The 13,168-nt window shown below is 66.3% G+C and overlaps 1 protein-coding gene across 1 annotated transcript in view; it reads left to right on the top strand.

Annotated features, from left to right (window-relative positions):
* Window positions 1-13,168, top strand: part of LOC140407602 (serine/threonine-protein phosphatase 2A 56 kDa regulatory subunit epsilon isoform-like) — a 221,226-nt gene that overhangs the window by 65,201 nt on the left and 142,857 nt on the right. The window contains exon 2 of the mRNA XM_072494961.1: window positions 5,351-5,547. Within this exon, the coding sequence (XP_072351062.1) occupies window positions 5,351-5,547 (197 nt within the window). The remainder of the gene's footprint in view (window positions 1-5,350; window positions 5,548-13,168) is intronic.

Below are 13,168 nucleotides of genomic sequence, written 5' to 3'. Positions count from 1 at the left end.
AAGGGTACCCCACTTAACCTCTAACCTTTGGACATGGGACAATTGATCATGGCCAATCCACCTAATCTGCACATCTTTGGACTGTGGGAGGAAGCTGGAGCAACTGGAGGAAACCCACGCAGACACAGGGAGAACATGCAAATTCCACACAGACGGTCACCAAAGGCTGGAATTGAAACCGGGTCCCTGGAGCTCTGAGGCAGCAGTGCTAATCACTGTGCTGCCCTGCAATGTAGAAAATTGCCCAGATATGTGCTCTTCACAAAAAGCAAGACAAATCCTAACCGCCCAATTACTGCCCTGTCAATCTACTGTTGCTCGTCAACAAAGTGATGGAAGGTGTCATTAACAGTGCTGTCAAGCAGCACGTGGCTATCATCTGCTCACAGAAGCTCAGTTAGGGTTCCATCAGGGTCACTGACTTATTAAAGCTTTAGTCCAAACATGGACAAAGGAGCTGAATCCCAGAAGTGAGGTGAGAGTGACTGCCCTTGACATCAAGGCAGTATTTTTCCAAGTGTTGACATCAAGGAGCCTGAGCAAATTTGAAATCAATGGAAATAAGGGGCTGGGGTGGGGGGGGGGGGGGGGTGCTCGAAATATAGAAACAGATAGTTGGGGTTTCTGGAGATATATATTTTTTGTGTCAAAGTGAGTTTTGGTCCTATAGAAAGTGAGCCTGGGGAATTAATCAAAAACAATGAGCTGGCAGGTGAATTGAACAGGTATTTTGCATCAGTCTTCAATATAGAGGATACAAGTAACATCCCAGAAATAGCTGTAAATCTGGACTATCTTCACAACAGAAGTCAGACTGAGCAAATTGTTGGAGTTGTGGGCTGACAGGTCCCCGAGTCCTAATGGACCTCATCCGAGGGGATTAGATGAAGTGGCTACTGAGATACTTGATGTATTGGTTTTAATATTCCAAAATTAACGTTTATCATAGGATTTACTTTAGAAGCTATTGTTAAATGTTATAGATGGCCACTTGGATAAATTCAAGCAGAGTCAGCATGGATTTGTGAGTGGAAGATCATGTTTAACCAATTTATTACATTTCTTTGATGAAGTAACTTGTGCTGTGGGAAGGGGAACTGGTGGGTGTGCTGTACTTTTGATTTCCAGAAGGCACTTGGTAAAGTGCCACATCAAAGATTATTGTGGAAGATAAAAGCTCATGGTGTGAGGAATAACAGGTTGGCATGGATAGAAGATTGGCTAGCTAACAGGAAATAGTTGGCATAAATCGATTATTTTCTGGTTGTCAAGATGTAACGAGTGATGTGCCACAGGGATCAGAGCTAGGGCCTCAATCTTTTACAGTTTATGTAAATCAATTGGATGAGGGGACTAAAGAAAGATATGTTTGCTAAACTTGCTAATGACGCAAAGCTAGTTAGGAAAGTAAGTTGTGAAGATAACGCAAGGAAGGTATAATCACATCTAGAGAGGTTAGGTTAATGGGCAAAGATGTGGCAAATGTCCTATCTGGGGAAAATGTGAAACCTTTGCAGGAAGAATAATAAAGGAGCATATCGAAATGGTGAGAAATTGCAGAACTCCAATATTCAAAGGGGTCTGAGATCCTAGTGCATGAATCGCAAACTGGTATACAAGTAATTAGGAAAGCTAATAGAATGTTTAAGTTCGAGAGGTTATATTTAAGTTATATAGGGCACTGGTTTGGCCACTATTTATCTCCTGAAGGAAGGATGTAAATGCGTTGGAAGCAATTCAGAGAAGGTTTACTAGACTACTATCTGAAATGGGGGAGTTATCTAATGAGGAAAGGTTAGGTTAGGCATGTATCTGTGGGAGTTTAGAAGAGTAAGAGGCAAATTGATTGAAACATGTAAGATCCTTAAGAGGCTAGATGTGGGAAGGATATTTCCTCTTGTGGGAGAATCTGGAATTATGGGTCACTTTTTAAAAACAAGGGTCACCAATTTAAGACCAAGATGAAAACTTTTTTCTCCGAGGGTCATGAACTCGCTTCCTCAATAGACGGTGGAAGCAGAGTTTGAATATTTTAAAAACAGAGGGTGGATAGATTCTTGATAAGGAAGCGGGTGAAAAGTTACTATATATATATATATATATATCTATCGCAAAGGAAAATGGTTATGGTTGGGAGGTCAGTCAACTCAGACCTGGCACATCACTGCAGGAGTTCCTGCAGGCTGTTACATTGGGCCATGATGTAACGCAAGCCATTTTTAGCTGCGTCATTTGGTTTACCATTGACCAGAAACTGAATTGATCCAGCCATATAAATACTGTGACCATGAGCAGGTCCAGAGGCTGTGAATTCCACAGTGAGTAACTCACCTCATGACTCCAAAGCCTGTCCATCACCTACAAGGCACACATTAGGCGTGTGATAGTTTACTCTTCACCTGCCTAGATGAGTGCAGCTTCAACAACACTCGAGGAGCTTCACTTCGTCTAGGACGTAACCGTAACCGCCTGTAACAGCTTCCCCGAACAGGCGCCGGAATGTGGCGACTAGGTGCGTTTCACAGTAACTTCATTTGAAGCCTACTTGTGACAAGTGATTTTCATTCATTTTCAAAGCAGCCTACTTGATTGGCACTCCATCTGTCACCAATGTACAGTGGCAACAGTGCGTACTATCTAAAAGATGCACTGCAAAAACTCACCAAGGCTTCATCAACAGCACCTTCCCAACTCTTATCACCTAGAAGGACAAGTGCTGCAGAGGCCTGGGAACATGCGAACTGCAGGTTCCCCTCTCAGTGACAGACCATCCTGATTTGGAGCTATGTAGCTGCTCCTGCGCTGTCACCGGATCTGGAACTCCTTTCCTATCAGCACTGAGGGTGTACCTACAGCTCAAGCACTGCTGTGATTCAAGAAGGTGGCCCACCACCATCACCTCGTGGGCAATTAGGGACGGACAATAAATGCTGGGCTGTGGCGGCACAGTGGTTAGCACTGCTGCATTAGTATGAGAGACCCAGATTTAATTCCGGCCTTGGGTGACTGTCTATTATTATGGGCCAGGGTTTAGAGGACCCCAAAGTGTATCATGGAGTTCACCTGACCTACAACTATTAATAGATGGTGGTATGGGGAGCACACGCCCCACTCTACAGGTGTGGTACAGCAGGAATGGAAAAGTATTTTTTTAAAGCAAAACAATGTTTATTCTATGAAATCAAGTATGAACTCAAGTTGACCTTTTTAAAACATAACAGTGAACATCTTAGCAACCATTAATTCAAATACAACCCACAAAGAATACAACACTAAGTAATCCTTAATAACTTCCCAAACAACACCCAGAAGACAAAAGAAACACCTTTTTAAAAGAAGCACATCAGGTTTACATTCACTACTGAAAACATTCATAATTCTGAATTCACCAAATGATCAAGAGATAGTCTTTTCATGGCAGAGAGATCAACAGTGCACCTGCTTTGTCTGGCTTCAGCTCCAACACTGAAAACGAAACCAAAAAAACACCGACACACCCAAGCTTTTCTCAAAGTGAAACTAAAAATCTGAGCCAGGGTTCAGCTCCACCCACACTCTGACATCACTGCAGTAACATGAGCAGCCAAACATTACTTAAGTGACATTCTCATGACACTATGTGGGGTTTGCATTTTCTCCCTGTGTCTGCGTGGGTTTCCTCTGGGTGCTCTGGTTTACTCCACAATCTAAAGCTGTGCAGATTAGGTGGATTGGCCATAATTGTGGGGTAGGGTTGGGGAATAGGCCTAGGTAGAGTGCTCTTTCAGAGGGTCGGTGCAGACTCAGCCGAATGGCCTCCTGCACTGTCGGGATTCTACAACCAGCAACGCCCGCAACCTGTGAAAAAATAAATTTTATACTGAGGGAGAATTCAGAATGCCCAATTTATTTAACAAAGGTCTTTTGGGAACTTGTGGGAGGAAACCGGAGCATCCAGAGGAAACCCACACAGACACTGGGAGAACGTGCAGGCTCCCCACAGACAGTGACGCAAGCCAGGAATCCAACCTAGATCCCTGATGCTGTGAAACAAGTGCTAAACACTGTGCTACTCTGCATGTGTTTGTGTTCGTGTTGTGTTGTGTTCTGTGTTGTGTTGCAAGTGTATGATCTACAGATATCAACAAGATATGGAGGGGTTAAATTTTATTGTAGGCTGTACTCCAGTTCAAGTGGGCATATAGCTTTTTTTATTTAATGCGTTTTATAGAAATCAGTGTATTGGAGTGGTTGAGAAAAGGCAGGAAGTAGCCAAAGGTAAAGGAGTAAAAGTACAAGTATTATTTGATCTGTTGCAATATCCATTCTGGGTTGTTTGACGATGATTGCATATTTTCTTTTGATTCAAAGCAATTTGTGTTTGGCAAGGCATTTACACTCAACACATTGTTAATCACGTTTTTTGGTTGTCTAGTCTGCCCTCTAATGGCTGGAAGTTCAAAAGGTTGTATAAATGCATTTTTAGGATTTCATACAGGATTTTTCTATCCAACTTGAATGTGGTTTTCGGATAACATTACCGTAATGCAGGCTTGTTCAACCGTTTTTGCTTCGGGGACCATGTTTGCATATTTTTCTCACTCGTGAAGTTTGATACAGACTGAGTAATTTTAGGCTTGGGGGGGGGATTGAAGAGCGGGTTAATCTAGAACAGTGGAAAAGTATTACAGTAGCTGGGGACAGCGCGGTGGTTAGCACTGCTGTCTCACGGCACCTAGGACCCAGATTCGATCCCGGCCCCCCATGGTGACTGTCCGCATGGAGTTTGCACACACTCCCCGTGTCCGCATTGTTCTCACCCCCACAACCCAAAAAGATGTGTAGGGTAATTCAATTGGCCCCGCTAAATTGCCCCTTAATTGAAAAAAAAAATGAATTGGGGACTCTACAGGAGCAAAGTACTTTTGAAAGCAAGCTGGATGTTGGTATACTTTTATATAGTTTGCTCTAGTGTAGAGATAAGATTCACAGTATTTTGCTGAACTAATTTATACATTTCTGAAGAGCAAGAAATTTAGTCTAGGATTGTTTTTGCTGAGGTGGCAGCATGTTGGTGCAGTGCTGCCTACGGTGTGGAGGAACCGGTTTGATCCTGGCCCTGGGTCACTGTCTGTTTGCAGTTTGCATACACACCCCGTGTCTGTCCCCCACAACCGGAAGATGCGCAGGTTTGCTGAGTTGCTTTTCTGTTTATTTGTTGAACGCAATGTTAATTTTTTGCTTGCATTAGTGCAAAATTATATTTTGAAATTCAAATTGTATTTCAAAATGAAGCTACTCTTGCTCTCAACTAGGAAAATTGCTCCAATTCAACGCATTCTAAAGTTTACTGTTCTTGCCCCTCTTCCAGACGTTTCCTCGACTGAAAAGGCAGCGCTCTTCCAGAGGAAATTACAACAGTGTTGTGTTGTATTTGACTTCATGGATTCATTAGGAGATCTTAAAATGAAGGAGTACAAGCGTTCTACCCTTAATGAACTGGTGGACTTTGTCGCAGTAGGTCGAGGAATTTTGACAGAACCGAACTACCCTGAAGTCGTTAAAATGGTAAGTGTTTGCCTTACAAGCTCTCTTCTCAAGTCTAACCTTTCTGGCACCTTGTCCTCCCTTTGCTTGTTTCAAAAATGTTTTTATTGAGGATTTATTTTGTAATATACAGAACAAAGGTAAGCGTGGGCATACATTGAAAACTGAAGTAAAATATATATACATCGGTCGTCTTCTGTTATTTACATTGGTTAGCTTTCGTTATTTACAATGGTTACAACCGTTTTCCAGTATGCATTTAGTTTTGGCTGGTTCCCCTGTTTCGATCTTCCCCCTTGCCTCCTAGCCGTCTGGCGGGCCTTCTTCCCCCATCAGCTCTGTATCCTGTCCATTTGGGTTGGCGTGATGCCCCCCCCCCCCCCCCCCACAAACCCGGTCCTGCCTCTACCTTTTGAAGGTGGGTGTCAATGTCACGAGCCTGAATCTGGTTATTGCAGATGGGACCATTTTTCATATCTCAGCTCTTATATCCTGTTCACTTTTGGGTTGGCCTGATGCTGTGTATTTTGTTGTTTGCTGGACATGGTTGGGCTCCATGCCACTTTACTCCCACCCTCCCAATTGTTATACTGTGGCTAACCCTCTTCCCTTTCTTCGGCTGTTGGCTACAAACAAACAACTGAGTGAGGGCAGCACGGTAGCATAGTGGTTAGCACAATTGCTTCACAGCTCCAGGATCCCAGGTTCGATTCCCGGCTGGGTCACTGTCTGTGTGGAGTCTGCACGTTCTCCCCGTGTGTGCGTGGGTTTCCTCCGGTGCTCCGGTTTCCTCCCACAGTCCAAAGATGTGCGGGTTAGGTGGATTGGCAATGCTAAATTGCCCTTAGTGTCCAAAATTGCCCTTCGTGTCCAAAAATTGCCCTTAGTGTTGGGTGGGGTTACTGGATTCTGGGATAGGGTGGTGTGGGCTTGGGTAGGGTGCTCTTCCAAGAGCCGGTACAGACTCGATGGGCCGAATGGCCTCCTTCACTGTAAATTCTATGAAATCTATGAGTGAATGGCCCCCATGTTTTGTGGAAGCGCTCTTCTAACCTCTGGATTAAATTTTTTTCCCTGCGCCCGCCTCCCGGCCCCCCCCCCTGCGCCCGCCTCCCGGCCCCCCCCTGCGCCCGCCTCCCGGCCCCCCCCCCTGCGCCCGCCTCCCAACCCCCCCTGCGCCCGCCCTCCCGGCCCCCCTGCGCCCGCCTCCGGCCCCCCCCCTGCGCCCGCCTCCCGGCCCCCACTGCGCCCGCCTCCCGGCCCGGCCACCCGCCCCTGCGCCCGCCTCCCGGCCCCCCTGCGCCCGGCCCCCCGCCCCTGCGCCCGCCTCCCGGCACCCGCCCCTGCGCCCGCCTCCCGGCACCCCGCCCCTGCGCCCCGCCTCCCGGCACCCCGCCCCCTGCGCCCGCCTCCCGGCACCCCGCCCTGCGCCCGCCTCCCGGCACCCCGCCCCTGCGCCCGCCTCCCGGCACCCCGCCCCTGCGCCCGCCTCCCGGCCCCCCCTGCGCCCGCCTCCCGGCCCCCCTGCGCCCGCCTCCCGGCCCCCCCTGCGCCCGCCTCCCGGCCCCCCCTGCGCCCGCCTCCCGGCCCCCCTGCGCCCGCCTCCCGGCCCCCCCTGCGCCCGCCCTCCGCCCCCCTGCGCCCGCCTCCCGGCCCCCCCTGCGCCCGCCTCCCGGCCCCCCCTGCGCCCGCCTCCCGGCCCCCCCTGCGCCCGCCTCCCGGCCCCCCCTGCGCCCGCCTCCCGGCCCCCCTGCGCCCGCCTCCCGGCCCCCCCTGCGCCCGCCTCCCCGGCCCCCCCTGCGCCCCGCCTCCCGGCCCCCCCTGCGCCCGCCTCCCGGCCCCCCCTGCGCCCGCCTCCCGGCCCCCCCTGCGCCCGCCTCCCGGCCCCCCCCTGCGCCCGCCTCCCGGCCCCCCCTGCGCCCGCCTCCCGGCCCCCCTGCGCCCGCCTCCCGGCCCCCCCTGCGCCCGCCTCCCGGCCCCCCTGCGCCCGCCTCCCGCCCCCCCCGCCTCCCGGCACACTGCGCCCACCTCCCGCGCCCCCCCTGCGCCCCGCCTCCCGGGTTTCCCGCGCGCCCGCCTCCCGCCCCCCCCCCGCGCCCGCATCCCGGGGCTCCCGCCTCCCGGCCCCCCTGCGCCCGCCTCCCGGCCCCCCCCCTGCGCCCGCCTCCCGGCCCCCCCCCCCTGCGCCCGCCTCCCGGCCCCCCCCTGCGCCCGCCTCCCGGCCCCCCCCTGCGCCCGCCTCCCGGCCCCCCCCTGCGCCCGCCTCCCGGCCCCCCTGCGCCCGCCTCCCGGCCCCCCCTGCGCCCGCCTCCCGCCCCCCCCCCTGCGCCCGCCTCCTGGCCCCCTGCGCCCGCCTCCCGGGGCCCCGCCCCCTCCCTGCGCCGGCCTCCCTGCGCCCGCCTCCGGGTTTCCCGCCGCAGCCCGCCTCCCGCCCCCCCCCCTGCGCCCGCCTCCCGGGTTTCCCGCCCCCCTCTGCCCCCGCCCCCCCCCCCTCTGGCCCCCGCCCCCCCCTCTGGCCCCCGCCCCCCCCCCTCTGGCGCCCCCCCCCTGCGCCCGCCTCCCGCCCCCCCCCCCCCCCCTGCGCCCGCCTCCCGGCCCCCCCCCTGCGCCCGCCTCCCGGCGCCCCCCCCCCCCCCTGCGCCCGCCTCCCGGCCCCCCCCCCTGCTCCCGCCTCCCGGCCGCCTCCCGCCCCCCCCTGCGCCCTCCTCCCTGCGCCCCGCCTTTCCCCCCCCCCTGCGCGCCCGCCTCGGCTCCTGCGCTCCGGCTCCCTGCGCGCCCGCCTCCCCGGCTCCCTGCGCGCCCGCCTCCCGGCTCCCTGCGCGCCCGCCTCCCGGCTCCCTGCGCGCCCGCCTCCCGGCTCCCTGCGCGCCCGCCTCCCGGCTCCCTGCGCGCCCGCCTCCCGGCTCCCTGCGCGCCCGCCTCCCGGCTCCCTGCGCGCCCGCCTCCCGGCTCCCTGCGCGCCCGCCTCACGGCTCCCTGCGCGCCCCCGCCTCCCGGCTCCCTGCGCGCCCCGCCTCCTCGGCTCCCTGCGCGCCCGGCTCCCTGCGCGCCCGCCTCCCGGCTCCCTGCGCGCCCGCCCTCCCGGCTCCCTGCGCGCCCCGCCTCCCGGCTCCCTGCGCGCCCGCCTCCCGGCTCCCTGCGCGCCCGCCTCCCGGCTCCCTGCGCGCCCGCCTCCCGGCTCCCTGCGCCGCCCGCCTCCCGGCTCCCTGCGCGCCCGCCTCCCGGCTCCCTGCGCGCCCGCCTCCCGGCTCCCTGCGCGCCCGCCTCCCGGCTCCCTGCGCGCCCGCCTCCCGGCTCCCTGCGCGCCCGGCCCCCTGCGCCCGGCTCCACTGCGCCCGGCCCCTGCGCCCGGGCCCCCTGCGCCCGGCCCCCTGCGCCCGGCCCCCTGCGCCGCCCCTGCGCCGGCCCCCTGCGCCCTGGCCCCCTGCGCCCGGCCCCCTGCGCCCGGCCCCTGCGCCCGGCCCCCTGCGCCCGGCCCCCTGCGCCCGGCCCCCTGCGCCCGGCCCCCTGCGCCCGGCCCCCTGCGCCCGGCCCCCTGCGCCCGGCCCCCTGCGCCCGGCCCCCTGCGCCCGGCCCCCCCTGCGCCCGGCCCCCTGCGCCCGGCCCCCCTGCGCCCGGCCCCCTGCGCCCGGCCCCCTGCGCCCGGCCCCCTGCGCCCGGCCCCCTGCGCCCGGCCCCCTGCGCCCGGCCCCCTGCGCCCGGCCCCCTGCGCCCGGCCCCCTGCGCCGGCCCCCTGCGCCCGGCCCCCTGCGCCCGGCCCCCTGCGCCCGGCCCCCTGCGCCCGGCCCCCTGCGCCCGGCCCCCTGCGCCGGCCCCCCCTGCGCCCGGCCCCCTGCGCCCGGCCCCCTGCGCCCCCCCCTGCGCCGCCCCCTGCGCCCGGCCCCCCTGCGCCCGGCCCCCTGCGCCCGGCCCCCTGCGCCCGGCCCCCTGCGCCCGGCCCCCTGCGCCCGGCCCCCCTGCGCCCGGCCCCCTGCGCCCGGCCCCCTGCGCCCGGCCCCCCTGCGCCCGGCCCCCTGCGCCCGGCCCCCTGCGCCCGGCCCCCCTGCGCCCGGCCCCCTGCGCCCGCCCCCTGCGCCCGGCCCCCTGCGCCCGGCCCCCTGCGCCCGGCCCCCTGCGCCCGGCCCCCTGCGCCCGGCCCCCTGCGCCCGGCCCCCTGCGCCCGGCCCCCTGCGCCCGGCCCCCTGCGCCCGGCCCCCTGCGCCCGGCCCCCTGCGCCCGGCCCCCTGCGCCCGGCCCCCTGCGCCCGGCCCCCTGCGCCCGGCCCCCTGCGCCCGGCCCCCTGCGCCCGGCCCCCTGCGCCCGGCCCCCTGCGCCCGGCCCCCTGCGCCCGGCCCCCTGCGCCCCGGCCCCCTGCGCCCGGCCCCCTGCGCCCGGCCCCCTGCGGCCCGGCCCCCTGCGCCCGGCCCCCTGCGCCCGGCCCCCTGCGCCCGGCCCCCTGCGCCCGGCACCCCTGCGCCCGGCCCCCTGCGCCCGGCCCCTGCGCCCGGCCCCTGCGCCCGGCCCCCCTGCGCCCGGCCCCCTGCGCCCGGCCCCCTGCGCCTCCCGGCCCCCTGCGCCTCCCTGCCCCCGCCCCTCCCTGCCCCGCCTCCCCCTGCCCCCCGCCTCCCCCTGCCCCCGCCTCCCGCCCCCCCTGCCCCCGCCTCCCGCCCCCCCTGCCCCCGCCTCCCGCCCCCCCTGCCCCCGCCTCCCGCCCCCCCTGCCCCCGCCTCCCGCCCCCCCTGCCCCCGCCTCCCGCCCCCCCTCTGCCCCCGCCTCCCGCCCCCCTCTGCCCCCGCCTCCCCGCCCCCTCTGCCCCGCCTCCCGCCCCCCTCTGCCCCCGCCTCCCGCCCCCCTCTGCCCCCGCCTCCCGCCCCCCTCTGCCCCGCCTCCCGCCCCCCTCTGCCCTCTGCCCCCCTCTGGCCCCCGCCCCCCTCTGCCCCCGCCCCGCCCTCTGCCCCCCCGCCCCGCCCTCTGCCCGCCCCGCCCTCTGCCCCCGCCCCGCCCTCTGCCCCCGCCCCGCCCTCTGCCCCCGCCCCGCCCTCTGCCCCCGCCCCGCCCTCTGCCCCCGCCCCGCCCTCTGCCCCGCCCCGCCCTCTGCCCCCGCCCCGCCCTCTGCCCCACGCCCCGCCCTCTGCCCCCGCCCCGCCCTCTGCCCCCGCCCCGCCCTCTGCCCCCGCCCCGCCCTCTTGCCCCGCCCCGCCCTCTGCCCCCGCCCCGCCCTCTGCCCCCGCCCCGCCCTCTCTGCCCCCCGCCCCGCCCTCTGCCCCCGCCCCGCCCTCTGCCCCGCCCCGCCCTCTGCCCCCGCCCCGCCCTCTGCCCCCGCCCGCCCTCTGCCCCCGCCCCGCCCTCTGCCCCGCCCGCCTCTGCCCCCGCCCCGCCCTCTGCGCCCCGCCCCCGCCCTCTGCCCCGCCCCGCCCTCTGCCCCCGCCGCCCTCTGCCCCCGCCCCGCCCTCTGCCCCGCCCCGCCCTCTGCCCCCGCCCCGCCCTCTGCCCCCGCCCGCCCTCTGCCCCCGGCCCCGCCCTCTGCCCCCGCCCCGCCCTCTGCCCCCCGCCCCGCCCTCTGCCCCCGCCCCGCCCTCTGCCCCCGCCCCGCCCTCTGCCCCGCCCCGCCCTCTGCCCCCGCCCCGCCCTCTGCCCCCGCCCCGCCCTCTGCCCCCGCCCCGCCCTCTGCCCCCGCCCCGCCCTCTGCCCCCGCCCCCGCCCTCTGCCCCCGCCCCGCCCTCTGCCCCGCCGCCCTCTGCCCCGCCCCGCCCTCTGCCCCCGCCCCGCCCTCTGCCCCCGCCCCGCCCTCTGCCCCCGCCCCGCCCTCTGCCCCCGCCCCGCCCCTCTGCCCCCGCCCCGCCCTCTGCCCCCCGCCCCGCCCTCTGCCCCCGCCCCGCCTCTGCCCCCGCCCCGCCCTCTGCCCGCCCGCCCTCTGCCCCGCCCCGCCCTCTGCCCCCGCCCCTCTGCCCCCGCCCTCGCCCCCGCCCCCCTGCCCTCGCCCCCCGCCCCCGCCCTCTGCCCCGCCCCTCTGCCCCGCCCTCTGCCCCCGCCCTCTGCCCCGCCCCTCTGCCCTCCGCCCCTCTGCCCCCGCCCCCCCTCTGCCCCCGCCCCCCCCTCTGCCCCGCCCCCCCTCTGCCCCGCCCCCCCTCTGCCCCCGCCCCCCCCTCTGCCCCGCCCCCCCCTCTGCCCCCGCCCCCCCCTCTGCCCCCGCCCCCCCTCTGCCCCCGCCCCCCCTCTGCCCCGCCCCCCCCTCTGCCCCGCCCCCCTCTGCCCCCGCCCCCCCCTCTGCCCCCGCCCCCCCTCTGCCCCCGCCCCCCCTCTGCCCCGCCCCCCCCTCTGCCCCCGCCCCCCCCTCTGCCCCGCCCCCCCCTCTGCCCCCGCCCCCCCCTCTGCCCCCGCCCCCCCCCTCTGGCCCCCGCCCCCCCCTCTGCCCCGCCCCCCCCTCTGCCCCGCCCCCCCTCTGCCCCGCCCCCCCCTCTGCCCCCGCCCCCCCTCTGCCCCCCCCCCCCTCTGCCCCCGCCCCCCCCTCTGCCCCCGCCCCCCCCTCTGCCCCCGCCCCCCCCTCTGCCCCGCCCCCCCTCTGCCCCCGCCCCCCCCTCTGCCCCCGCCCCCCCCTCTGCCCCGCCCCCCCCTCTGGCCCCGCCCCCCCCTCTGGCCCCGCCCCCCCTCTGCCCCCGCCCCCCCCCTCTTGCCCCCGCCCCCCCCTCTTGCCCGCCCCCCCTCTGCCCCGCCCCCCCCTCTGCCCCCGCCCCCCTCTGCCCCGCCCCCCCTCTGCCCCGCCCCCCCCTCTGCCCCGCCCCCCCCTCTGCCCGCCCCCCTCTGCCCCGCCCCCCCCTCTGCCTCCCCCGCCCCCCCCCTCTGCCCGCCCCCCCCTCTGCCCCCGCCCCCCCCTCTGCCCCGCCCCCCCCTCTGCCGCCCCTCTGCCCGCCCTCTGCCCCGCCCCCCCTCTCGCCCCCGCCCCCCCTCTGCGCCCCCCCCTCTGCCCCGCCCCCCCCTCTGCCCCGCCCCCTCCTCCTCTGCCCGCCCTCTGCCCTCCTGCCTCTGTGCCCCGCCCCTGCCCCTGCCCCCGCCCCTGCCCCCGCCCCTGCCCCTGCCCCCGCCCTGCCCCGCCCCTGCCCCCGCCCCTGCCCCCGCCCTCTGCCCCCGCCCTCTGCCCCCCGCCTCTGCCCCTCCCCCCCGTCCTCTGCCCCCTCCCCCCCGTCCTCTGCCCCCTCCCCCCGTCCTCTGCCCCCCCCCCGTCCTCTGCCCCCCCCCGCCCTCTGCCCCCCGCCTCTGCCCCCCCGCCCTCGCCCCCGCCCCCCGCCCTCTGCCCCACGCCCCCGCCCTCTGCGCCCCGCCCTCTTGCCCCCCCTCTGCCCCCGCCCTCTGCGCCCGCCCCCGCCCTCTGCCTCCCGCCTCTGCCCCCGCCCCCGCCCTCTGCCCCCCCGCCCTCTGCCACCGGCCGCCCCCGCCCTCTGCCCCCGCCCCCCGCCCTCTGCCCCCGCCCCCGCCCTCTGCCCCCCGCCCTCTGCCGCCCTCTGCCCCCGCCCCCGCCCTCTGCCCCGCTCTGCCCCCTGCGCCCCCTCTGCCCCCCGCCCCCTGCCCTCTGCCCCCGCCCCCGCCCTCTGCCCCCGCCCCCGCCCTCTGCCCCCCGCCCTCTGCCCCGCCCCCGGCCCTCTGCCCCCGCCCTCTGCCCCCGCCC

This window comes from Scyliorhinus torazame, chromosome 2 (genome assembly GCF_047496885.1).
Source record: "Scyliorhinus torazame isolate Kashiwa2021f chromosome 2, sScyTor2.1, whole genome shotgun sequence".
Lineage (NCBI taxonomy): Eukaryota > Metazoa > Chordata > Chondrichthyes > Carcharhiniformes > Scyliorhinidae > Scyliorhinus > Scyliorhinus torazame.
Note: the sequence above shows the minus strand (reverse complement) of the source record. Positions and strands in the feature narration are given on the sequence as shown.